This window comes from Gymnoscopelus microlampas, assembly GCF_963454915.1.
Source record: "Gymnoscopelus microlampas genome assembly, chromosome: 4".
NCBI classification, from domain to species: domain Eukaryota; kingdom Metazoa; phylum Chordata; class Actinopteri; order Myctophiformes; family Myctophidae; genus Gymnoscopelus; species Gymnoscopelus microlampas.
The window spans coordinates 4654072-4681010 of NC_139941.1; the positions used below are offsets into that span (position 1 = coordinate 4654072).

The following is a 26939-nucleotide window of genomic DNA, read 5'->3' on the forward strand; positions in this document are numbered from 1 at the left end:
GACCCCCATACAAGATGTGTGGTTGTTAAAATGTTTACAAAATATTAAATGTGTCTTTTCTTCTCTTTTTTTTATTTTTACGTACGTACGTATATACAGTGTTGCTATGCTCATTTGGGATGTGCTTGCACTGTATTTTAATGACGTGACGTGCACGTTGCTTAACACCTACAGTACAGGTCACACGATGGACAATTGATATGCATCTAGGCTTATTCCTATGTTAATGTCCCTGGTGTGAGTCGGGAGCCTTTGTAAACCTTTTTGAGGTGTGAATTTAAAGTAGTTTTAAATATATGCGTGTGCCTGCGCGTGCTCCTGGTCAAATAAGTTCCTGCACGCCGTGCAAGGCCGTCCAATGAGCATTGCACCCCTGCGTATATAGGGTTAAAGTGGTTAAACCTTGCTGGGGTCCTCCTGGAACCCCCTCAAGGCCCCCTGGGAATCCCCGGACCAGTCACCCCACTTTGAGAACCACTGCTGTACTGTTTACCTTACGCCTGTCATACAGTAACTGTGATTCTGGGTGCAGATGCAGATTTCTACTGTACAAAACAATGCATTATTATTGCCTGATGTATTAGGCCTACTGATGCACATATAAGTTCAAACAACTTAAATTGGTAACCGGAACTGTGGGCCCCTGAGAACACTGGGCACCATTACAAAACATATTTATTTGATTTATATTTTATATTTGATTTTATATCTACATTTATTTTATAAATGAAGGGCCAAATATGTATAATATATCTTTTTTTGCAAATGGCTGCAAACCCTGTGACAGCCAGTCATGTTTAGGGTAAACGAAGTTGATAAGTTGGTAAATTTAGGTCTATAGTGATGTACCGTGAATGTTAAAATAAAATCATGTATACCGTCCATTATTTCGGACATTTTTTTTTCCTTTTACAAAAAGCTGCGAATGAGGTGCCCACAGGGCGGCCATAGTTGAGTGGTTAGTGAGCCCGCCTAGGCAGCCAGAGGCCCTGGTTATCGCAGGTTCGATTTCCAGGTCAGGCCAGCAATGTGCCGATGTGTGTCTTAACCCCTAATTGCTCCCCAAGCGCTGTAGAATGGCTGCTTACTGCTCCCAGTAGTTATAGGATGGGTAAATGCAGAGGAAGAATTTCGCATATGTGCATAAACTACACATATACAGTGTCAAAAAACACCCCAAGGAGTAGGGACTAAATTATTATTCAATTATTAGGTGCCCACTGGACCCGTATCCCTTAAAAGTAGTAAGTAATGTTATTTTTACTTAACAATTATATCAGAAAATCTGAAGTTGAAATTATTATTGTTTCAAGGACAGGAACACAATACAGTATGTGCATTTGTGAGGTCGGATATTGAATTCAATATAAGAAACGACTGTCTTGATTGAAATTGTACATAGACCTCCTGACCAGATCTAGTAACTTTATGTGCGTGCGTGCGTGTGTGCGTGTGTTAAAATGTCATGGTGTTTTTTCTTTAAAATATTGAAAAATTAGTTTTCATTGTGATACTAATAAATGAAGTATACTTTATACAATTTATTAAACGAATGTCTCTGAATGTTCTTCACAATGGAGGCACACTGAAATTGATTGCACCAGTAAACACATACATATGTTTAATTTAAATTTAATATGGAGACCAGTCAGTGGGTTGAACCAGACAATCCACTTATTAGGGAGAGACTGTACGAAGTGCACAAATAGAAGGTGCAGCATAAGAACAATACAAGTCACCCCATTTAGTAACAGTACCAACACTTGTAACCCCACAGTTTTGACTTGCATCACTATCATTTGGCTGACCATCATGCCACAAGGTGTAGCTCACTTTGGAGCCATCGGACCATATCCACACACCCTCCCTGTGAATGTCACTCAGTCCAAACCAGGTCCATCCCTCTTTGGGGTCAAAGTTCTGGATCAGGGATTGGACAAAGTTGTGCTCGTCAAAGCTGTGGATGGACACCAGGTTGGCATCTTGAGCCAGGCAGTTCAGCTCTGCATCGAACCAGTTGAAATGTGTAGCGACGTACTTGTAGCAGCGACCGTTGAAGCTGTACCAGAACATTGGGCAGTTTCCACGCTGTAGCTTCACCTCCAAGGGAGCGGCGTGCACGGTGCCTACACACACAGAAAAAATAAGGGGTCAGCTGGAACTGAAACTGGTTCTTCAGAGTGATGCCATTGGAAAAAAAATGTTTGGTTCAAGAATGAACTAATTACAAATGGTTCTATAAAGAACCCTTAACCACTTAAAAACCCTTCATCGACGGTGCCTCCACGGTCTATACTGTACTTGGTCTACTTCTTTTTTTCCGCCCCAGTGGTTCCCTAACGGGGGGTCGGGACCCCCAGGGGAGTCCCTAAATTGTTGTGGGGGGTCCCCAGATGATAGCTTAATGTGCAACAAGGTTTTCTCACTTAACAGTAAACAAAGCAACATACAGTAAGTGTATACAGGGTATCTGCATGTTTCTAAAGTTACAATTTATGACTTTTAAGAGCTTTTTAATACCAAATTGGCCAAATTGTCAAATATAGAAAGAAAGAGGCAAACAAAATAGCCGATCTGTACCTCGCAGTGCGAGGCGTTGTGAGCTTGTAGTTCCCTGAAGGGGTTCCAGGGGGTCCCCAGCAAAAGGAGTTAATATAGCATCAAAATCAATTTAACCACTTTTAACCACATGGGCTATTTGAAAATATCGGATCTACAAGTGCACATGCAACACAAAATTGTGAGCTTGTAGAGATCTGATATTTTCAAAAACTCTGGGGGAAAAAAAAACATTTTAACAACACAAATCTTGTATGGAGGTCCCTGGCACAACATATTTTCAGATGGGGGTCCACGGACAAATTATTACTTTAGGGGATCTTCACGTGAAAGGGTTTGAGAGACACTGTTTTAAAGCCTCACTATGTAACTAATTTAAAATGAATAAAATGTTATTTTGTCCAATCTGTATGGAAGAGTATGTTAAACCAGGTTCAAATCGGGGGTAGAAGAGGAAAGTTAAAAAGTGCTGCTTCGAACCAATTAAAAAACATTATTTTTCTGTACCTAGTCCAAGTGCCAGGCCCAGGAAGCATAGGAGTTGAGGAATCAGCAGCATGTCAGCGTGAGGTGTTCTCTCTGTCAGTGGATCTTGGATTGGGGTCTTCTTGAAGGGTGTGTCTCAGTGGGTCCTCTCGAAGGGTGTGTGTTGCTGTATGTGTGTCTTGCAGACCTCATTTTATCTGCCCCACATAAGGGTGTCTTCACAGCTGGCGTCATTTGATTGGTCATTATGCATTAGCAGCTGTGGCGTTCACATATTCATTTGACCTACCTTTTTCCACACACACGCACGCACGCACGCGCACGCACGCACACGCACACGCACACGCACACGCACACGCACACACACACACACACACACACACACACACACACACACACACACACAGCAGGCAGAGAGAGAGGGGGCATATTAGGACAGTTTGGGAGAATTGATTCTAGTCTAGACTTAACTACAAATTGGATTCACGTCTTTCGCAATGGAGAGACACATTTAATGCATAAGTAAACATAAACATGTTTAATGTACTTTTATCATGGAGACCCAGTACGAGTCAGTGGGTTGAATGGAACCGTCTCATTAGGGACAGACTGTATGACATGCACTAACACAGGGGGTTTCAACCGGTGTTGAGGTATTGCAGGTGGTCCCTGGCCAAAAAAAAAAAAAAAAAAAAAAACTTTTAAATTTTTTTTTTTATTTTTTTTTTTTACTTTTAATAACTTACAGGAGTTCTTACTGTATTGTGTGTGTGTAATATGAAATGTGAGCTTATCTTAATCACAGTAATCCTTAATCATATTCCATCATATTCAAACAAAATCGCTGTATTTTACTCTCCGCAGGAGAGTTTTGTTTTCACTTTCTAAATATGACACACCAATTGGTCAAGCCTCACGTGACACGTGACAATACGGTGAAATATTGTATAAATACATGGCGTCACTTTGGCAGTGTCTTTGACACTGCCAAAGTGAGGTAAGACAGGAACCATCACGAAATGGCTGCATGGCTGATACATAATTGGCAAATAGGACAGATAGGACACTTATATAGACAGGAGGGATATGACACTTACACAGACGGATAGGACACTTATAGTACACAGACAGGACGGATAGGACACTTATACAGACAGGACGGATAGGACACTTATACAGACAGGACGGATAGGACACTTATACAGACAGGACGGATAGAACACTTACAGTATACAGACAGGACGGATAGGACACTTATACAGACAGGACGGATAGGACACTTACATAGACAGGAGGGATATGACACTTACACAGACAGGAGGGATAGGACACTTACAGTATACAGACAGGACGGATAGGACACTTACAGTATACAGACAGGACGGATAGGACACTTACAGTATACAGACAGGACGGATAGGACACTTACAGTATACAGACAGGACGGATAGGACACTTACAGTATACAGACAGGACGGATAGGACACTTATACAGACAGGAGGGATAGGACACTTACACAGACAGGAGGGATAGGACACTTACATAGACAGGACGGATAGGACACTTATACAGACAGGACGGACTTATACACAGACATGACGTGTATAAGTCCGGATAGGACACTTATACACGGATAGGACACTTATACACGGACAGGACGGACTTATACAGACAGGACGGATACAGGACGGCATAAGAAGTAGAATATTCCTAGAAGTAGAACACTCCCAACATTCCCAACACAAGTCTGCCGGCGGAGAGTTGTGCTCCGAGGAGCACTTTTTCTAGTTAGATATTATATTGATATTATAGCTATTTTCTCCAGCTCCCTGTGGTACATGAACCCCCCACCACTATTGTGTGGGGTGGGTCTATGATTGATTGATTGATGTACTTTATTTAGTAAGACATGAGAACAACAGTACATGGAAGTACAAATTCACAATACAAGGTCTACTAAACTGGAAGACTCATAAAAGCACTGAGCTTGTTTCAAATGAGTTCCCCATGCACACAAATCATGATGACATATAAGAGACAGACAGATATACACAACTACTATAGAATGTCATACAATCAGTTTACAGGTTACTGGTATGAAGAGTGAGAAATATGTACAAAAGGAGAAGGAGAGAGAGGGGGGGGGTAGGGGGGTAGGTTAGGCTGGATGGACCCGCCACGCACAATAGTGGTGGTCCCCAGGTTGCTTTTAGTCAGGATGGTGGTCCCTGGGTCGAAATCAGTTGAAAACCCCTGCACTAACACAAGCTACAGTGTAATAGACGGGTTTCCGCGCGACGTCATCACAGAGCAGAATGCGTAATATGCGCATGCTCGGTGGAAGAACGAACCCGGAAGCACCGTTTACTCTACTGTTGTGGTCGGGAGTTAGATGCCGTCGCTTCGAAAACAAACATGACAAGAAGTTGTTGTGCATTATTTTGCACCAATCAATCAAAAGATGGGTGGAAAATGTTCAATATTCCGAGGGGATCACACCCATTTCATAAAAACAGAAGAAGATTGTGGCTACAGGCCATTCAAAGGGATTGGGGTTCCAGTGGTCCCAACGATGAGAGTTTGTGCAGCGCCCACTTCATATCTGGTATGTTTGTTTTCTAATATTATCTTAGCTAGGTATGCAATGCCTTGACTAACTTGAGAGTGTGCACATGAGCTCCGTTCCGTCAGCAGAAATTGGACTTCCGGTTTTCGAGCTAGCAGAAATAAGGGTTCCGGTTGCCTTCAAAATAAGAGCGTAAATTTTTTATGTTTTTTAAAAGACACAAATCTAATTTAAAAATACATTTATGATGTATGCCTTTTAAATGGCTCATACTAAAACACTTCTAAGTGGCAAGTTTAAAAAAGAAAGACACAATTGTATTTAAAAAATACATTTATGATGTACATTATGTCTTTTTAAATGGCTTATACTAGATCACTTCTAAGTGCCAGGTTGTTCCAGTTTGAAATTGGCTATTGACCCCCATTAAATGTGCACTTAGCACTGTTTTGCACTTTAACTGGATATTGATTTGTGTGTGTTACATATATGTATTGTTTTTGTATTGTTTGTCCATTGTTGTAATAATGATGACTCTAGGCCAGGTCACTCTTGGAAAATGATGATGATATAATATTGTTTATTGCAGAAGCAAATAAACAATGATATAAGAGACCACAAAATATGCTACAAATAATAATAGTAGATAGTGCAAGCGAGATAAAAAAAAGAGAAGAATTTGGGGTTTATAAAGTTGATCTCACGTATTTAAAAACTAAAATACAATACAAATACAAAAGTAATCAGAAAAAAAATATTACAAATTTATATTATTCAACAACATATATACAACATGGAAACACAGCATAAAAAAAGATAGAGAAATATTAGTACATTTTTAGTGTGTGTGTGTGTGTGTGTGTGTGTGTGTGTGTGTGTGTGTGTGTGTGTGTGTGTGTGTGTACTTCTCCATAACTGAGCGCCCCTAAACTTGATAGAAAATGGATACAGACCAGTAGAGAATATTGGTGAACATTTGAGAGATAATTTGTAAAAAAAAAAGAAAGTGGCAGGCCGCCCAGTGCGGCCTGACGTAAGAAAAGTGCCAATTTCAGACAATACTGGACACTGGACAGGAGACGGCTGTTGGCGCCAGCACTTTTGACATACGCACACGTTCAGGGAGACCCCCTCTACAACGCCACACTCTCCGCTAAGCCAGACAGGTGTATTTGGAAAAATGGCGGGCCGTCCAGTGAGGTCAGGGGTCAGAAAACAGCCATTTTTAGTGCATAGACTTCACAAATTGGGCGCTGGACACGAGACAGCTATTTGTGGCAGCACTTGTGACATACGCACGCGTTCAGGGAGACCCCCTCTACAACGCCACACTCTCCGCTAAGCCAGACAGGTGTATTTGGAAAAGTGGCGGGCCGTCCAGTGAGGTCAGGGGGCAGAAAACAGCCATTTTTAGTGCATAGACTTCACAAATTGGGCGCTGGACACGAGACAGCTATTTGTGGCGGCACTTGTGACATACGCACGCGTTCAGGGAGACCCCCTCTACAACGCCACACTCTCCGCTAAGCCAGACAGGTGTATTTGGAAAAGTGGCGGGCCGTCCAGTGAGGTCAGGGGGCAGAAAACAGCCATTTTTAGTGCATAGACTTCACAAATTGGGCGCTGGACACGAGACAGCTATTTGTGGCGGCACTTGTGACATACGCACGCGTTCAGGGAGACCCCCTCTACAACGCCACACTCTCCGCTAAGCCAGACAGGTGTATTTGGAAAAGTGGCGGGCCGTCCAGTGAGGTCAGGGGGCAGAAAACAGCCATTTTTAGTGCATAGACTTCACAAATTGGGCGCTGGACACGAGACAGCTATTTGTGGCGGCACTTGTGACATACGCACGCGTTCAGGGAGACCCCCTCTACAACGCCACACTCTCCGCTAAGCCAGACAGGTGTATTTGGAAAAGTGGCGGGCCGTCCAGTGAGGTCAGGGGGCAGAAAACAGCCATTTTTAGTGCATAGACTTCACAAATTGGGCGCTGGACACGAGACAGCTATTTGTGGCGGCACTTGTGACATACGCACGCGTTCAGGGAGACCCCCTCTACAACGCCACACTCTCCGCTAAGCCAGACAGGTGTATTTGGAAAAATGGCGGGCCGTCCAGTGAGGTCAGGGGTCAGAAAACAGCCATTTTTAGTGCATAGACTTCACAAATTGGGCGCTGGACACGAGACAGCTATTTGTGGCTGCACTTGTGACATACGCACGCGTTCAGGGAGACCCCCTCTACAACGCCACACTCTCCGCTAAGCCAGACAGGTGTATTTGGAAAAATGGCGGGCCGTCCAGTGAGGTCAGGGGTCAGAAAACAGCCATTTTTAGTGCATAGACTTCACAAATTGGGCGCTGGACACGAGACAGCTATTTGTGGCTGCACTTGTGACATACGCACGCGTTCAGGGAGACCCCCTCTACAACGCCACACTCTCCGCTAAGCCAGACAGGTGTATTTGGAAAAATGGCGGGCCGTCCAGTGAGGTCAGGGGTCAGAAAACAGCCATTTTTAGTGCATAGACTTCACAAATTGGGCGCTGGACACGAGACAGCTATTTGTGGCGGCACTTGTGACATACGCACGCGTTCAGGGAGACCCCCTCTACAACGCCACACTCTCCGCTAAGCCAGACAGGTGTATTTGGAAAAATGGCGGGGCCGTCCAGTGAGGTCAGGGGTCAGAAAACAGCCATTTTTAGTGCATAGACTTCACAAATTGGGCGCTGGACACGAGACAGCTATTTGTGGCGGCACTTGTGACATACGCACACGTTCAGGGAGACCCCCTCTACAACGCCACACTCTCCGCTAAGCCAGACAGGTGTATTTGGAAAAGTGGCGGGCCGTCCAGTGAGGTCAGGGGGCATAAAACAGCCATTTTTAGTGCATAGACTTCACAAATTGGGCGCTGGACACGAGACAGCTATTTGTGGCGGCACTTGTGACATACGCACGCGTTCAGGGAGACCCCCTCTACAACGCCACACTCTCCGCTAAGCCAGACAGGTGTATTTGGAAAAATGGCGGGGCCGTCCAGTGAGGTCAGGGGTCAGAAAACAGCCATTTTTAGTGCATAGACTTCACAAATTGGGCGCTGGACACGAGACAGCTATTTGTGGCGGCACTTGTGACATACACACACGTTCAGGGAGACCCCCTCTACAACGCCACACTCTCCGCTAAGCCAGACAGGTGTATTTGGAAAAGTGGCGGGCCGTCCAGTGAGGTCAGGGGGCAGAAAACAGCCATTTTTAGTGCATAGACTTCACAAATTGGGCGCTGGACACGAGACAGCTATTTGCGGCGGCACGTGTGACATACGCACGCGTTCAGGGAGACCCCCTCTACAACGCCACACTCTCCGCTAAGCCAGACATGAGACAGCTATTTGCCGTGGCACTTACTATTACTTACTTACAATTATAACAATCTGTTCTTGCTTACAATTGGCCGCTGATCATTCAGGCTACAGTCACAATTTAACACAAAAAAATGTAGATTAATATCACAGACTGAGGTTACCTGTTGTTGTTTTTATTTCGTTTTAGTCATAGTCTTTTGAATAACATTTAATTTAGTTTTAGTCATATTTTATTCAACTTAAATGTTTGTTTTAGTGTAGTTTTAGTCGACTAAATATAATACGATTTTAGTCGACTAAATCTACAGTTGATTTTGTCGTCAAAAATGTATTTTGGCAGGCCTTGATGGCGTCGTAATGCTACATTTTACACTTGGTTGCATGCTGAAATTAGCCAATCTACTGCTGTGACTTCACCTATCAAATTAAATAAAATACCTTTTAAAAAGTTCTATTGATGTCACCTCCTTATGACTCCATAATAAATCAAACCTACTCATTGGCTTTTTGGAAGAGGATGCAAGTCCCAGGAAGTGCCACAGAATATCATCAGGAAGTTTTAAAGCATCTTCTGTGTATACAGTACTGTTGCGTTGACCAGTTATTGATAGATATGTGTGGATACTCCCACAAAACAGACATGGCTATGGACAAGCCTTGCTTCTATTTCAGTTTCCCAGTTTGACATCAGTATAAAATGTCAATACCATTATAAGGCACACACCAACATCTCGTTCTGTGTCTCTCTCCGTTCCTGAGATATGACTGATGTAACATTGACTGTGACTATGATTGTGACCTTGAGCCATTTTTATAGGGCAGCCTAGAGATCATTTCTACCAAGTTCCATGAAAATCTGAAACTCTCTTCTATCAGGTAATGGATGTGGAGCCATTTCAAAATGTGTGACATTTTCAAAGAGAACTCTGGAACTAATCTGAACAAGAATCAATAGGGATTTATTTGTCACTTACTCAATACAGGTACAAGCAGTGAAATGTTTGGGGCTGTTTCTACAGAGACTGTGCTAACACAACCAATATCTTTTTAGAATTATAGATAACAGAAATAAAATAAAAGTACAGATGGAATGGCATGTATGATAAACCTCTTAAAACATGTATGATAATCTGTAGCAGCAGTGGCAAATGTGCAAAAATACAAGATAGCAACGCATTGCAGGCTTGCAGGCTTATGCAAAGGCTAAAATGTAATTAGATACCATGTTATGTAGACAGATGCCAGGCCATTGTTGAACTGGCATCCTATAGTTTGAATAGTTTCAATGTAGAGATTATAGATTTTTTGGGAGGATAGGGAGCTGTTAGACTGATGATTCTTGGTTTACATACAGTATGATCCTAGATTACTATTTCTATGCATTTGATGTATTACCTTGCTTACTGTAAATCGCTCTGGATTAAGAGCGTCTGCTAAATGCCTAAATGCCTAAATTGTAAATCACATTGTGAGCTTGTACAGTATATCGCCTATTTTAACTATTTTAAAATAGTCCCAGTCCCACACGTACAGTCCCAGTCGGCAAAGTGTCACCTGGTACTACCAGGTGACCAATTGACACTTATTTGCACAATGTTATTTGCACAACGCACTGACAGACACATCTAAGAACTCTCAAACCCATAGAATCACTTTACAAACAGACATTAAAAACACTTGATCAAAAACCCAACTGTTACCACCATTGCCGTATAGTTCAAAAGTATAATTTATTTAATTTTGATAGCTTTAAACATTTTGCAGATGCCTGTCTCATTTTTAAGGTTTTAAATGGGCTTGCACCTCCACCACTAAAACAGTTCATAGAGCGAAGGGAGAGTGGTGACAGATCAACGAGGGCAACTACCAGAGGAGACTGTGAGGTACCATTCAGACGGAGTGTGTTGGTAAAACAGTCTTCTCTGTTAGAGCCCCCCATCACTGGAACAGTCTTCCTACCGAAGTAAGAGAGACCAACAACTTTCTAACCTTCAAATTCAACCTTAAAAGATGGCTAAAAGCTAACCAAATTTGTAATCATGAGTAAATTTCGCCTCCATTAATCACTGATGTGTCTCCTCCTATTTTACTGTATTGTACTATGTCTACTTGTTTTGTATAGTTGACAATGTCTCTTTTTGTATGGATAACTATACCACTTTTTTAACAGCCTGCCCAGGGACTACAGATGAAAATTAGCCAACTCTGGCTCATTTACATGGACGTGAATAACTGACATGTTGATCAATGTGCATTGTCCCTGTTAAATAAATAAATATAAATAAATGTGCACTGACAAGTGATTCTGACGTATATCTGCATGCTAATCGTCTATTTTCACTATTTCAAAAGAAATTTTTTTAGAGGGGGTCTGATAATGGCTGTTTTCTGACCCCTGACCTCACTGGACGGCCCGCCACTTTTCCAAATACACCTGTCTGGCTTAGCGGAGAGTGTGGCGTTGTAGAGGGGGTCTCCCTGAACGTGTGCGTATGTCACAAGTGCCGCCACAAATACCTGTCTTGTGTCCAGCGCCCAATTTGTGAAGTCTATGCACTAAAAATGGCTGTTTTCTGACCCCTGACCTCACTGGACGGCCCGCCATTTTTCCAAATACACCTGTCTGGCTTAGCGGAGAGTGTGGCGTTGTAGAGGGGGTCTCCCTGAACGCGTGCGTATGTCACAAGTGCCGCCACAAATTCCTGTCTCGTGTCCAGCGCCCAATTTGTGAAGTCTATGCCCTAAAAATGGCTGTTTTCTGACCCCTGACCTCACTGGACGGCCCGCCACTTTTCCGAATACACCTGTCTGGCTTAGCGGAGAGTGTGGCGTTGTAGAGGGGGTCTCCCTGAACGCGTGCGTATGTCACAAGTGCCGCCACAAATTCCTGTCTCGTGTCCAGCGCCCAATTTGTGAAGTCTATGCACTAAAAATGGCTGTTTTCTGACCCCTGACCTCACTGGACGGCCCGCCATTTTTCCAAATACACCTGTCTGGCTTAGCGGAGAGTGTGGCGTTGTAGAGGGGGTCTCCCTGAACGCGTGCGTATGTCACAAGTGCCGCCACAAATTCCTGTCTCGTGTCCAGCGCCCAATTTGTGAAGTCTATGCACTAAAAATGGCTGTTTTCTGACCCCTGACCTCACTGGACGGCCCGCCACTTTTCCAAATACACCTGTCTGGCTTAGCGGAGAGTGTGGCGTTGTAGAGGGGGTCTCCCTGAACGCGTGCGTATGTCACAAGTGCCGCCACAAATAGCTGTCTCGTGTCCAGCGCCCAATTTGTGAAGTCTATGCACTAAAAATGGCTGTTTGCTGACCCCTGACCTCACTGGACGGCCCGCCACTTTTCCAAATACACCTGTCTGGCTTAGCGGAGAGTGTGGCGTTGTAGAGGGGGTCTCCCTGAACGCGTGCGTATGTCACAAGTGCCGCCACAAATTCCTGTCTCGTGTCCAGCGCCCAATTTGTGAAGTCTATGCACTAAAAATGGCTGTTTTCTGACCCCTGACCTCACTGGACGGCCCGCCATTTTTCCAAATACACCTGTCTGGCTTAGCGGAGAGTGTGGCGTTGTAGAGGGGGTCTCCCTGAACGCGTGCGTATGTCACAAGTGCCGCCACAAATTCCTGTCTCGTGTCCAGCGCCCAATTTGTGAAGTCTATGCACTAAAAATGGCTGTTTTCTGACCCCTGACCTCACTGGACGGCCCGCCACTTTTCCAAATACACCTGTCTGGCTTAGCGGAGAGTGTGGCGTTGTAGAGGGGGTCTCCCTGAACGCGTGCGTATGTCACAAGTGCCGCCACAAATTCCTGTCTCGTGTCCAGCGCCCAATTTGTGAAGTCTATGCACTAAAAATGGCTGTTTTCTGACCCCTGACCTCACTGGACGGCCCGCCACTTTTCCAAATACACCTGTCTGGCTTAGCGGAGAGTGTGGCGTTGTAGAGGGGGTCTCCCTGAACGCGTGCGTATGTCACAAGTGCCGCCACAAATACCTGTCTCGTGTCCAGCGCCCAATTTGTGAAGTCTATGCACTAAAAATGGCTGTTTTCTGACCCCTGACCTCACTGGACGGCCCGCCACTTTTCCAAATACACCTGTCTGGCTTAGCGGAGAGTGTGGCGTTGTAGAGGGGGTCTCCCTGAACGCGTGCGTATGTCACAAGTGCCGCCACAAATTCCTGTCTCGTGTCCAGCGCCCAATTTGTGAAGTCTATGCACTAAAAATGGCTGTTTTCTGACCCCTGACCTCACTGGACGGCCCGCCATTTTTCCAAATACACCTGTCTGGCTTAGCGGAGAGTGTGGCGTTGTAGAGGGGGTCTCCCTGAACGCGTGCGTATGTCACAAGTGCCGCCACAAATTCCTGTCTCGTGTCCAGCGCCCAATTTGTGAAGTCTATGCACTAAAAATGGCTGTTTTCTGACCCCTGACCTCACTGGACGGCCCGCCACTTTTCCAAATACACCTGTCTGGCTTAGCGGAGAGTGTGGCGTTGTAGAGGGGGTCTCCCTGAACGCGTGCGTATGTCACAAGTGCCGCCACAAATTCCTGTCTCGTGTCCAGCGCCCAATTTGTGAAGTCTATGCACTAAAAATGGCTGTTTTCTGACCCCTGACCTCACTGGACGGCCCGCCATTTTTCCAAATACACCTGTCTGGCTTAGCGGAGAGTGTGGCGTTGTAGAGGGGGTCTCCCTGAACGCGTGCGTATGTCACAAGTGCCGCCACAAATTCCTGTCTCGTGTCCAGCGCCCAATTTGTGAAGTCTATGCACTAAAAATGGCTGTTTTCTGACCCCTGACCTCACTGGACGGCCCGCCACTTTTCCAAATACACCTGTCTGGCTTAGCGGAGAGTGTGGCGTTGTAGAGGGGGTCTCCCTGAACGCGTGCGTATGTCACAAGTGCCGCCACAAATTCCTGTCTCGTGTCCAGCGCCCAATTTGTGAAGTCTATGCACTCCAGTGAACAGCATTTATCCATTTAGATACATTTTTTATGTTATTAAAACAGTTAAACACTTTTTTTATTACACATATACATAATATGTGTTTTCTAGCTTCGTTTAAATGCTTAATTTATAGTTTTAATGTGCAAATGAACCGTTTTTCAATGGTTTTCAATGGTTTCTTTTTACTCTAGAGGGTACTCTTATTCTGAAGAGATCGTCAACCGGAAGTCTTATTTCTGCTCCGTTATTTCTGCTGACGGAACACAGCTGTGCACATGGAACCAAATGGACCTGTTAGGGTCCATTTGGTAACATTTGTACACTCAGAGTTACAGACCCATAAGGGTCCATTTGGTTCCTATCCATCATTTAGCTGGGGACCCCCTCAAGTACCCTTGGGGGTCCCCGGACCCCACTTTGAGAACCAACGTGATAGGGTACGTTTAATTAGGTTTTAAGTGCATTGCTACATATTAGATAGGTTTCTTGGTTCAGGCTGAACATTATGGAGGAGTATCTTCATCAGCTGTTATCACATGTGTTGTACAAGCAATGTTCTTAAACTGTGGATAACGTTAACCAGTGTGTAGTTTGAGCTGGCTGAGCTCCTGTTTTTTAAAATGCTGAAAATAGCCGATCTACATGCTCAGTCTCTTTGACGTTAAAGTAGTTAAAGGGTCTGTTGGTCTGAGCCTTTCCTGTGAGCCAATTTGCACCGACTCTTTTTTATGTTAATGTTAATTAGTGTCATTGGTAGGCCAGTCAGCCAGTGTAATCTGTCCTCTGTCTCTTCATCAGGAGCACCGTCCATGGATTATGACAGTCCAGATTTTGTTCCATCCATTTTTTCCCACAACACCAGAGACAACACAGCAAAAGTGGCACGGTCAGTGTGATACTGTATATTGTAACAGTTTCAACTGACCATTCATCAACTGACCAGTCATCAATTGTAATAATGTAATCTGCCTTTGCCCTTTGTTGCTTGTTTAGTATGTGAACAAATAAGGTCAGTACATTAACTTTACCATACTGTACTGTTTTTCTTTTTATTATTCTAGATATAACAGAAAAAGAAGATGGGATGAAAACAAGGGCCCTCTTACAAGACTGGATGAGAATATAGCTCCTGTTCCTAGCCCCACAGGGGATGAGAATATAGCTCCTGTTCCTAGCCACACAGGTCAAATGGAGACAGATCCTCTTGAATCCCCTGAAGGTACGTATGTGCAAGGCAAGCCATAACTGTTTACTTGTGTTTGTTTGTTTGTTTGTTGGTTGTTGGGTGAGTAATTATATAGTGTTGTAGAGCAGACATGCCAACCCTTCTGTTTTCACCAGGAGACTCTTGTTCTTCCATTTCTCCTGTTCTTATCCTGTTTTGTGTCGCCCCTCACTGAGATGCAGCCACGGCCATTCATGTTAATTAGCTAGTTCCATGAGTTTTTGATATGCAAATCAAAATGGCAGTATTTGATTGTTCTTTTTGTTGGAAGTTGTGAGTGGGCAAGGTGTGAGCTCTCTCTCTCTCTCTCTCTCTCTCTCTCTCGTTATTATGAAATATGGCTCTTTTATTGCTACTTTTTAACTTTTTAATGGATCTTAAGTAAAGGCTGATAAAAGGGGGTGGGGGGGGGGGGTAAAATTGGATGCTTTAGTCAAGTCAAGCTTCGGGTGCGCGTAATGGTTAAGTATCAGCGCGTTACGCATGGAGGACGGAGCTCATCACAGGTGACTGATTCATACCTGGTACATTTTGGGGTGCTGGTGCATGATGGATTAGCGGCAACTCTGTCAGATGCCTCTTTGGTCGGCTGAAATTGATGTCCGACAATTTTTGTGGCAATTTTCCTGGACATATCCTTCCACTGGTTTGGTTTGGAAGTACAGGCAACCTCCTCCTCGGTGCGTCTCCGCGCTGACATCTCAACTTGGCACATGATGGCTGCAGCAAGAAGCGAGCCTGAAGCCATGGATAGATTATTACTTTTAGCATCTGTGAGTTGAATTATGATCTCAGATGATCTGCTTTGTTTCATACTTACCCTGCCATACATGTGCAGTTCGCTGTTAGGATGTACCCAAGGCCCTTATGCACGTAAATCCAGGCATCATATGGTTTTGTCTTCTGGCCTTGTCTCTGGCTTGGTAGGACATTTGCCCTCAAAGCGCAAAAATCTGATCCTGTGTCATACAACTTTATCTCGTGCACATGACCGCAAAGTACATAATTATATGCATCTAAGGATTTGTATGCACGTAGATTTTCCCTTGTGTATACACTGGGCTTCTGTATGAGATACAGGTAAATCTTGGGCCATGTGATGGGTGGCCATTTGGACATATCTACAATCCAGTCGTTGTCTGGAATGTTGTATGGATCTGGTAATGTCTCTCCATTACTAAGAACCAATTTATTAATATAGTCGGCTCGGTCAGAGTTAATTAATTGTTCAGTGTAATCGGATGCCATCTTCTTCACTGACCACTGATCACTTGTCAAAGTTGAAAACAATGAAAAGGTGACGTGACTGCAGGTGGCAACAGGTCGTAAAGTATTGTCATCTGTCATCTGACCACTGATCACTTGTCAAAGATGTAAACAATGAAAAGGTGACGTGTCTACAGGTCGCAGCAGGTCGTAAAGTAATGTCATCTGTCATCTGACCACTGATAGTAAAGTATTCTTGTCATAGACATGTTTATTTTGAACAGTGGTGGAAAAAGTACTCACATTTTTTCTTAAGTAAAAGTACCAATTCTGCAATGAAAGTAAAAGTCCGGTATTCAAACAGTACAAAAGTACAACATCTACAAAGTAACTAGTAACTAGTAACTAAAGTTGTCATATAATTGTAGTGGAGTAAAAGTACAATATTTAGATCCAAGATGTAGTTGAGTAAAAGTAAAAGTATTGGATATTGGTAATTGTGAAGTAAAGTACAAATACCTCAATTGCACTTAAGTACAGTACTTAAGTAAAAGTACTTACTTAGTTACTTTACACCACTGATTTGAATACCCCTGATATGACCAGGAGCATGATCAAATAACGTGAGGATTGCAAAATTAGGATGGTAGCCTATATCATTCAATGAAGTCTTGAGCATCTTAATTATAGGCATAATGCTGCTATTATATACAAATAAAAGACAAACAGATCCAACTTCCGACATATCATTTTTATTGAGTAAACAAGATATTACAAACTGCATAGTTTAATCTACTTTGATTAAACCCGGTGAAGACCATTTCTTTTATAAATGTAGATTTGACCAGGGCTGCGGCAGGTAATAGCGCCCTCTACAGGCTCACCCCGCCGGTGCGCGCGCATCCTCTCAATGTTTACCAACATGAAACCCGTCTATAGTCACAGAACATGTCTGGCCATTCCATTTCATGGGAGTTCCATAGTATGTAGACATACAGTGTCTACATACACTAAATAAGACAGCCCAAATCTGGATAGCCTAACGAGAGAACATCAGCAAAGTGTAGCATCTATCACAGCACAATGTGAAATGCAATAATAAGAAAAAGACCAGGCAAGTTCCCATCAATGGGCAAACTCCTGGAAGAGGACCTTTAGAATGTGTAAAACAATAAAAAATAAAAAATAAACAGGGAACCTGTGGTGCTGAACCACAAAAGAAATAGGTAATAGGTGAGGTAGCTTTTCATTTCCTGAAAAATGAACATTTTGGAGTTAGCTGGTTGCTGCCGGACAGCAGAGATATGTTATCTGTGTGCGAGTAACTGTCCAGTTGAATAAATAAACGTCCCCTTGGATAGCTACTGTATAGTGGTAGTGGTTCATTAATCTACTAGCACCTGTGGTGTTCACATCACCCCCCGCCCTGCCCCCCCCCCCCCCCCCCCCCTATCCCCCCAATGGGTCCATTTGGTTCCATTTGTACAGCAGTTATGGTGTCCTTTAAATTAAGAGGTTTGAGAACCACTGTGCTACACTAAATGGAACTAGCTAAACAGACACTGTAGGTGTAGGAGTTAAATAAGTCCAGAACGTGGCAGTAATGTAACGCCAATGATGCCACGCTGCCATTAAAATCCAAATAGTATTCTGTTCTAGATTAGTCTAGTCGTTATATTATACCTGGTCTAAATCTTCCTTGGTCTAGTCATAAGAGTGTCATGCACTACCGACTGAGCTAGCCGGCCCTGTAATGTTATGGTGAACAGCTCCCTCTAGTGGGTTAACTCTGCCTTACCACAATATATTTGGGGAAGAAAAATCCAAATGCAACCACCGAAAACAACTATTATTATTTTAATTCCGGTGAAAACAGGGACAATTTTGTAGTGAGTGTCGTCTGGTGGTCACTAACTGTTATATATACAGTAAACAACCAGCTCCTAGCACCATCATGCCATTTATATCACCCATTCTTGAGAATTGGGACAAAACGTCCTACATAGAAACGTGATCTTTATGTTAAAAATCATGAAATGTATAATAAATAATATATATACACATTTAAATATATGGGCTCTGTGTATACCCATAGTAGTATTTGTATATATGTATTTACTGTTTCTGTTGAATTTACTTGAATACATGATCTATAGAGATTACATGTTAATTTACCTGTCCTCTGCAAGAGGTCACAATATCACACTGTTCCAAAAACCTATTAAAAACACCACCAATTTGAAAATATATGTTTCAAATGAAAAAGAAAAGTTAAAGACACATTAAACAAGAAATAACACAAATAAATAACACAATTATAAAAAAATATTTTATACAGAAATCTGCCTATCAAAGTTGTGTCCTCAGTTTCTTACAACTCCGGACGATTAACAAAAATAAACAGTTCTAATCAGGAAATAGAGTGGTCAGCTATAAGCCTGAGGACCCCTTTCCCACCACCCGTGCATGAAGGATGGAGCAGTACATGATGTGCTCAGGTAAGTTTGACTTTTTTTTTAAATATTTTAGACAAACAATGTTGATATCACTGATGTCACAGCTAATGCAGTACAACTCCGCCCCCTTAATATTGATAATATTAGGTATGAGCTGTGGATTGAATTTATATATGTTAGTTTTGTTCTTGAAGCAGCTAGCAATTGTGCTAACAACAAAGAGTTAGCATGTACAATATTTACTTGATAAATACACTCCGGACGATTTTCCATTGGCCGGAGTTGTAATGTCAATGGCTGGAGTTGTAAAATCTTCCTATAACATCCTACTGTGGACATATAATATGTTCCTTTCACTTATGCTCATGATTACATATTCCAATGTTATTTGACTGTTTTACCTATGGATAAATGTATACACATGCTTATTTATTGTTTTAGTCTTTCATAGCCTACCCAACATATTTGACTTGTAGAGCATGGACAAGCTGTAGGCTACTCTTATACTGCGTTTACTTCCCATAATTTTAATTAATTAATGATATTACATTATGTGTTACGTTTAAACCATTTATAAGTGTTCAAATATAAAACACATGTTACATTTAAACCATAGTACCTACATCTTGTCAAGTAGTCTAAAAGAAAGGCACATCCCAGTGTCTAGTTAAAATTATTCATACTTTGTGTTTTAGGAAAACATGGCTAAACAAAGACTGTCAGTGGAGGAGCAAAGACAACGTAACAAGGAATATAAAAGGAAAAGAAAAGAGAAAGTTAACAGCAACCCAGAGAGCAAAGAAGTGGCAAAAGAGAAAGAAAGGCAGAGGTGGAAGAAGAGAGTTGAAGAAAAGAAAGTCAAACTAATAAGTGAGGTGGGAGACAGAGAGAAAAGGAAACAGAGAAAGGCTTGGCGAGCTGCAAATCAAAGGAGGGCAAAACGAAAGGCAGTGCTGCGACAAAATGACACACCTCCAGAGAGTTCACAAGAGCTCAGTGATGCAGAGCCACGTGGTGGCATGCCCCCAGACAGAGGTGAAAGGGAGAGAAGTAAAACCAGGAAAAGGCATTCAAGAGAAATACATGCTTTAAAGGAGAAACAGAAATGGCGAATTCAAAAGAGAAAAGAAGAAGGAAATGCTCCAAATAAAACAACACCAGACTCCCCACAGACAGAAACTGAGAAAATGCTGTCAGGAAGTCAACTTAGAAATCCAAACATCAAGAGATCGCTTCTCTTTCACAACGTTCTGAGAAGAGAACTTCAGAAGAAGAAACAAACTCCTGTGTCACGAAGACAGACACCAACAGTGAGTTTATCTGGCAGAGTTCTAAAGAAGTATCGCCTTCTCAATAAAGTCCTTGAATTTGGGTTGACTTACAAGTCGATGACAGAGCGGAAAGCGACAACTGCATCGGACCGGAAGACATGTTTGTGCCAGTGTCACGAAAACGTGGCCTTAAGATCGCCAGGGATAGTGAAGACGGCTAAACTGCACGAGGCCTTAAGATCGCCAGGGATAGTGAAGACGGCTAAACTGGAAGACAGTTTTCAGTTAGTCTGTTGCTCTCCAGCAAGCGAGGCCTGCCTTCTTCGCACCTGCACATGGTGTGTAAACAAACATACAGTTCTGTCCCCAGACAAAGACCAAATCCCTGTGCAGTGGAAGAAAACAGCCAGTGGAACCCACATGAACACAAAACTCGTCGAGCACAGTGGCAATCTCGCAGAACTCACCCAACAGTACGAGGGAAAACAGAGAGATGAAACTACAACACATGTGTGTTCAGTTCGGAATCAGTCAAAGGAATACAGAAACACAATCCAGACCTGTGATGAAAATACAGTCATTGTACAATGTACATGTAAACTTTTCTGAACCCTGGAGCTGCAAGTATCAATCTGAAGTTCAATCCTGCCATTTTGGACAAAACCTGCCACAGATTACCCTACATACTGGAATGTATTACACCAAGGGAGAAAAGGCAGGGTTTTGCACAGTTTCAGAGTCAAAGAGTCCAAGCAAACAATATAAGAACAATACCAACTTTTTCCTTCTCACTGAGGTACCATCTACAATGGGTTACCAAAGAGCGACGTGGAACTTCTTCCCCACATCCCATGGCAAGGGTGCCCCAGACGGCATTGGGGGAACAGTGAAGAGAACGGCTGACAACCTGGTTCTGAGAGGGAATGATGTGACGGATGGACACATTCTTTGAAAAAGTATCCAACAGTCTGAAGGGTGTCCAGCTGTACTACATTGAGGAAGAAGACATGCAAAGATTTGACAATCTACTCACAGTACCACTCAAACCAGTTCCATCAACGAGAAAAATACACCAGGTCATCCCACATCAAAACTGTGTCAGTCACCGACAGCTGTCCTGCTTTTGCAGTGAGCCATTGCTTTGCTCTTGCTTTAGCCCAGCTACTTTCTATCTTCATGGCCACCCAGAAGAACAACAGCCTGATCAACACGGACGGAGAGGCAGGACAGGGAAGAGGACAGGACAGCAGGACAGTCAGGAAAGGGGGAGAGGCAAGACAAAGACAAAGAGAAAGACAGGACCGAGGACAAAGCTGGACAAAAAAAGCAGGACAGAGATGGACACAGGAGAGGGAACAAGCCAGGGGAGAGACGGGCAGGAAAGAAGGGGAGGCAAAACAGGAGGACAGTCAGGAAAGGCAAAAAAGACACGCCCTTTATCCCTGTTGATGGAGGAGATGGAAAATGATATGGGGGTAGATTCAGACTGGGACATGGAGGGAGAGATGGAAGAACAGACGGAGGGAAGGAAGAGGAGATGGAAATAGAGATGGGAGGAGAGATGGACGAGAGGATGGAAGGACAGAAGGAAGAGAGGATGGAAGGAGAGATGGAGGAGGAACAACTGAAATATCAAGAGGGCATTGTTGCAATATCTACTGTCAATAGCCTTAATAAGGGAGACTGGCTTGCCGTTGTGTATGATGGCAACTGGTGGCTGGCAAAGACCATAGATGTGGACACTGAGCATGAAGACGTCAAAGTGGAGTTTATGCATCCCCATGGTCCAACAACACATGTTCACCCTAAACTTGTCGGGAAGGATGTCTGTTTCAGTCCAGTTGTAGACATTCTGGTGAAACTAAGTGGGGAGTCATCACCATTACAGTCAAGTCGTAAAAGAAAGATCTTCAGCATAGCCGCTGATGTCATGGACTTCATAGAGAGAGAGCATGTGCGTCACCTGTTGCCCAATGCTGAAGTTGTGCTGGTAAGAGAACATTTGAATTCTACATTTTCCAATGTAGGAGGCATATTTAATGTTCAATTCAGAATTACGCCAGGTTACTGGCAACACATCCATGATGTCACTAACTTTACGATTCACACCAATACAATCTAACCTTACGATTCACACCAATACAATCTAACCTGTCTCCCCGTGCTAGTGACTTGTCTGTCTCTCGAAGTCTAACCTGTCTCCCTCTGCACTTCTGCCGTACCAGTTACCTGGAGGAAGCGGTGATGAACCTGGACCACGACGACCCAGTCACCAGGGACCACATGTCAGCCATGCTCTCCCAGGTGCACCAGAAGCTATTCCAGTTCCTGCAGCAGGACCCCCATAGCCCCCTCAGCAAGTGCGCCCCCCCCCTTTGCCTTTGCAGACAGGGTGCGATTAGTCAATCAGTTTTTACTGCATGCGAAAAGACGCACGAATCGAACTGGGTTCGATTGGAGAAAAAAACTCTTGCACTCTTAACGTCACTTGAAATGTTGATGAATTCATAGTATTTTATTGCCTTAATGAAAGATACAGGCCTAATTCCAGCCCTGTCAGTAGCAACTTTGTCATTCATGAATAGTCTAATTTAACATGGCCTAATTAAAATTTGGAAGTAATCTTTGAGTACAGCCACACTGATCAGTGCTCAACCAGAAGACTTGAGTGTGGTAGGCTAGGGTATGCCTTGTAAAAGAGCTTCAAATGACCAATGGTTGAGTAATTGTCCATAATAAAAGTTTTGATCACTTACACTGCATCAGTACACATATTCCCATTTGAGCTTCATGAGTCATGTCGGTGCTTATAGAGAAGGCAGTGAATGTTTTCACTTTGTCTTTCAGTCCCTGATTGTCTCTCCTTTGCAGTCTTCAGTGCAGCACTGGTGTGCAGGGCTGGGATGATGTACCTGCTGCCTACATTGTTTTCCATGTTCACACAACAGCAGCTGTGGCGGCAGAGCAGTGGCAATGGAGGAGAGAGAGCAGCTGCCACACAAGATACATAACTGCTAAAATACAATTCTTTCTTTATTACAAAACATAAGCAATATGTTTTTCTAATACAAATACTACTATTGTGAACAACGACAGGTGTTGCATACTTCAAATGATATCAAGATATTAAAGATGACCATTTTGAATTGTTTTCAAGACCTTTAACCGAAACTCGTTGACGGTTAGTTAAACATTAACCAATAAGAATAAAATGTATGGCCCGGACCGCCGGCCTAGCGGTCCGGGCACTTAGGCTCTAATACAGCCTGACAGTGCATCACGCGTTCGCGTCACATTCTCGACTATCTTCGTGGGGAGAGACTACTGCATGTCTCTCCCCATCTCTCCTGTTCACTGTCCTGTTCCTGTCCCTCTCTACTGTTCACTATCAGTTAAAGGCAGAAAAGCCCCAAAAAGATAACCTGACTCCGCCAGGTTACCAAAAAGAATCTTTAAAAAAAATAAAGAATAAAATGTATGTACTATTCAAAATGGACAAATGTCTGTGTAACTCACAAAGGGTCCCAATTTAGCACCCAGCAGCACTGCATTTGCGGTTTGATAGGCCAAATAAGTTACTCTTTCAAAATTGTCTGTTATTGTTGAAGTTGAGTGTAAAAAGAGGTGTTTCTCTTCTTAATTAATCCTAAACTCTGGGATTTTAATTGTTTCATTCCAGACTCTGTGGAGTCCAGACTGCAGGTGCAGATGAACTCTCCAGTCCCAGCCAGACCCATTTCAATGAAACAGGAGGAACCTGAATACTACCCAGGCCTCAGTAAGTCACACTGTCTGTCTCTTTCTAGCTTCAAGGTGTTTATTATCACATACACATACAATACATTTGCTAGCTGCACTATGGGAAGTGAAATGATTGTGCTTCAACATCAAGTACAATTCAATACAAATTCAACATTATTGTACAACTTGTGGTCTGTAATGTTATTTTTCTGCCCAGAGCCTCCGCACATTAAAGAGGAACAGGAGGAGCCTGATGGGTCACTGTTGACATTACTAGCAGTGAAAAAAGAAGATGATGATGATGACATCTCTTCACACTGTTTTGAAATCGAAGTTGAACTTGAATCAGACGCTGAAGTCACTGAAGACAGTGATGAGTGGGAGGAGAGCAGTGGAGGTCAGTCAGCTTTGAATACACTGACATCACTCAAGACACTAAATGTGGACACAATGTCTATTTAGTCTAACTAGACCATACCCGGTCGGCGCGCGCATCCGTGGGGGGATATGCGCACATGATCTGGCAACCCGGGAGGCAGTTCGTCCCATAGCTGGGCAGGCCCGTAACCATGGCGACATTGTTTGACACATAAATGCTAATAAGAAGCTGAGATTTGATGAAATTGAAAAACGGCTTCACAGTTGCGTTCAGATGGTAATGGTGAATGGCTGTGTGCAAAATCAGAGTAATTGGTCCAGCCAGTGAGGAGAACCGGGTAGCTTCATTCACGTACTCACCACTACAGAGGTTACTAGAATTATAGTAGGATAGTAGGATATATAAGGCATAATATTCATAGAATTTCATTAGCCTACAAAATAACAGTGTGTGTGAATTAAGGATGGTCGTTAATGTTCCCTGTTATATAAACTCACCTAGACGATCCGTTAATTAGTAGTAGTAGTAGTAGTATTAGTATTAGTTTATTTGGTCATAAAAGGAAAATTCTATATATCGTATCACGTCATATGGTTAAGAGCAAAAGGTGTTTTGCTTAACCTTTTCAAAACAAAATGAAAACGTAAAGACAAAACTACGAAAACAAGAAGAAAAAGAAAACAAACAAAAGAGAAAAATATCACAACAGAAAATTACTGTCATTTTAAATGACGATTGAATGGATGCAGGCGCATGGGAAGGCATCTTGGCTGAAGGTTGCTGCCATGCAAAAGCCACAATTATAATCTTGAATCGGTTAGCTGTTCTTTTCATTACATTTTCCACTGGCAATGATTAATGCATTGTGATGGAATTATTCTCTTGCTTCATCTCATCCACTTGCACTGTCATGTTGCTGTCTCTGTCTCTCTCGCATACATGCACACACGGTAAAACCTTGCATGTTTCTCGCCCCTCCCGTTGTTATGCAAGAACTTCTGGGAACTCAGATTACCTTGCATCAGCTGATGCATTCAAACTATTTAAAATAAATAATTAAGACAATTCTATTCTTTCTTTCTTGTTAACCACTTACACCCTACATACTGTACCCTAATCCCCCAGGGCTCTACAGTATACTAGGCCACCACCTGTTTTTGCTCTACACTAAACATCTTTGCCAAAAATAGCCGATAAACGAGCTAAAAGTGTGTCAAATTGCCGCAGATTTTCGTTGAATGTCCGACCCAGAATACTTTAATCTCGAAAACATTATGTGACTGTTTTGTCGATTATTTTCACGTCATCAATTCATCTTTGGCACAGATGATGGATTGTTTACAGGTTTCTCTCTCTCACATCCAGAGCCCCAACGATCTACCTCTACTGCCAAATGCTGAGGAATGGACAGATCCCCTCAGCAGGCTGTCAGCAGATAACCAACTCTGTAACCAGCAGGAAACAAGGAGACACTGACCAACCAAGATCTTCCAGTAATCATCACTTTACGAAGACTTTATCTCAACCAGGAGAAGTTAAGACGCATCAGCTGATTTTCACAGAAAAGAAATCCCACATCTGTAAACACTGTGACAAGAATTGCAGTCTGTCAGATTCCCTTAAAAGACGTATTCACACTGTTTACAGCGGAAAGGTTGTTCTCCAACAACCTTTCCACTGTAAACAGTGTGACAAGAGTTTCATTAGGTCACATAACCTAAAGAGACACAAGTGCATCCAAACTGGAGAAAAACCTTTCCATTGTAAAAAACTGTCACAAACGTTTCTCTAAGTCATGTGACCTGAAGACACACCAGCGTATTCACACTGGAGAAAAACCTTACCACTGTAAACAGTGTGACACAAGTTTCAGCTATTCAGGTTCTCTGAAGAAACACCAGCGTATCCACACTGAAGTAAAACCTTTCCACTGAAAACAGCGTGACAAGAGTTTCAGTGAGTCAAGTTCTCTGAAAATGATGTGGGAAAAACTGTTCCAGGCATAGAAAAGCTTTGGAATTAATCAAATGTTTTGGAAAGTGCTTCACTATGTATTGTTTTTGGCTATTGATTTTGTTCATATAAACATTTCTTACTCTAAGCAAAATGTCTAACATGATACCATGTAGTGCTGCACTGCATAGTCTGTGTGGGGAGCGGTGTAATGTATGTGTAACAGAGTGGTTCACTACCTCAGCCTGATGGCCTGAAACTCTAATATCTCCCCCGAGCGATAGGGATATCCCTTTGGCGGTCAAGATGTTGGCTTTCCACGAGGGAGACCCGGGTTCGAATCCCGGGCTTTACATATAAGACGTGACTCCAGTCAGTAACAAACAAAACAAAAAAATGGTGCCGGTTGGTGATCTTGCCTAGGGTGCTGGGATGGACAAAAACGCCATATACAGATGCGGCTGGAATGTTAAAGTTTACAAGGATGCAAGTAGCATTAGTGCTTGCATCATAGAGGACACTTCTCCCAACTTTTTATTTCTTCAAATTATTATAATTGTAATCAAAAGAATAATTATTATTATTGATGTTCTTGTTTCTTTGGAACTCTAATGATACAGTACCTATTGATGAATGCAGATATATGGACTTTTGTTGTTGAATTTAGATTTGAAAGTGTGCAACTTTGTTACTTAGCGTATTTCTATCTGTACATAAAAAGGAAAAAGAAAATCTAAACAATTGCAAGGATGTGTAAATATTGTAAACTGA

At 42.9% G+C, this 26939-nt stretch overlaps 2 protein-coding genes across 3 annotated transcripts; one reads left to right on the plus strand and one right to left on the minus strand.

Annotated features, from left to right (window-relative positions):
• Positions 1 to 1677: 1677 nt before the first annotated feature.
• Positions 1678 to 3118, minus strand: LOC311043266 (lactose-binding lectin l-2-like; the record flags this gene model as incomplete). The annotated part of the gene is made up of 3 exons (XM_084054442.1): positions 1678 to 1688; positions 1809 to 2126; positions 3067 to 3118. 3 exons carry the CDS (start codon positions 3116 to 3118, stop codon positions 1678 to 1680), a joined length of 381 nt encoding a protein of 126 aa, XP_083910568.1.
• Positions 3119 to 5432: 2314 nt separating this feature from the next.
• Positions 5433 to 26939, plus strand: LOC311043597 (uncharacterized protein). 2 transcript variants are annotated; one of them, XM_084054899.1, is made up of 6 exons: positions 5433 to 5651; positions 14736 to 14823; positions 14999 to 15156; positions 23775 to 23873; positions 24054 to 24233; positions 25581 to 26937. In XM_084054899.1, the coding sequence occupies exons 1-6, from the start codon at positions 5462 to 5464 to the stop codon at positions 25613 to 25615; spliced, it is 750 nt and encodes a 249-aa protein (XP_083911025.1). In that variant the 5' UTR covers positions 5433 to 5461; the 3' UTR covers positions 25616 to 26937. The 2 variants fall into 2 exon arrangements, with proteins under 2 accessions (XP_083911025.1, XP_083911024.1); XM_084054898.1 differs by having other exon boundaries at positions 23775 to 24233; positions 25581 to 26939.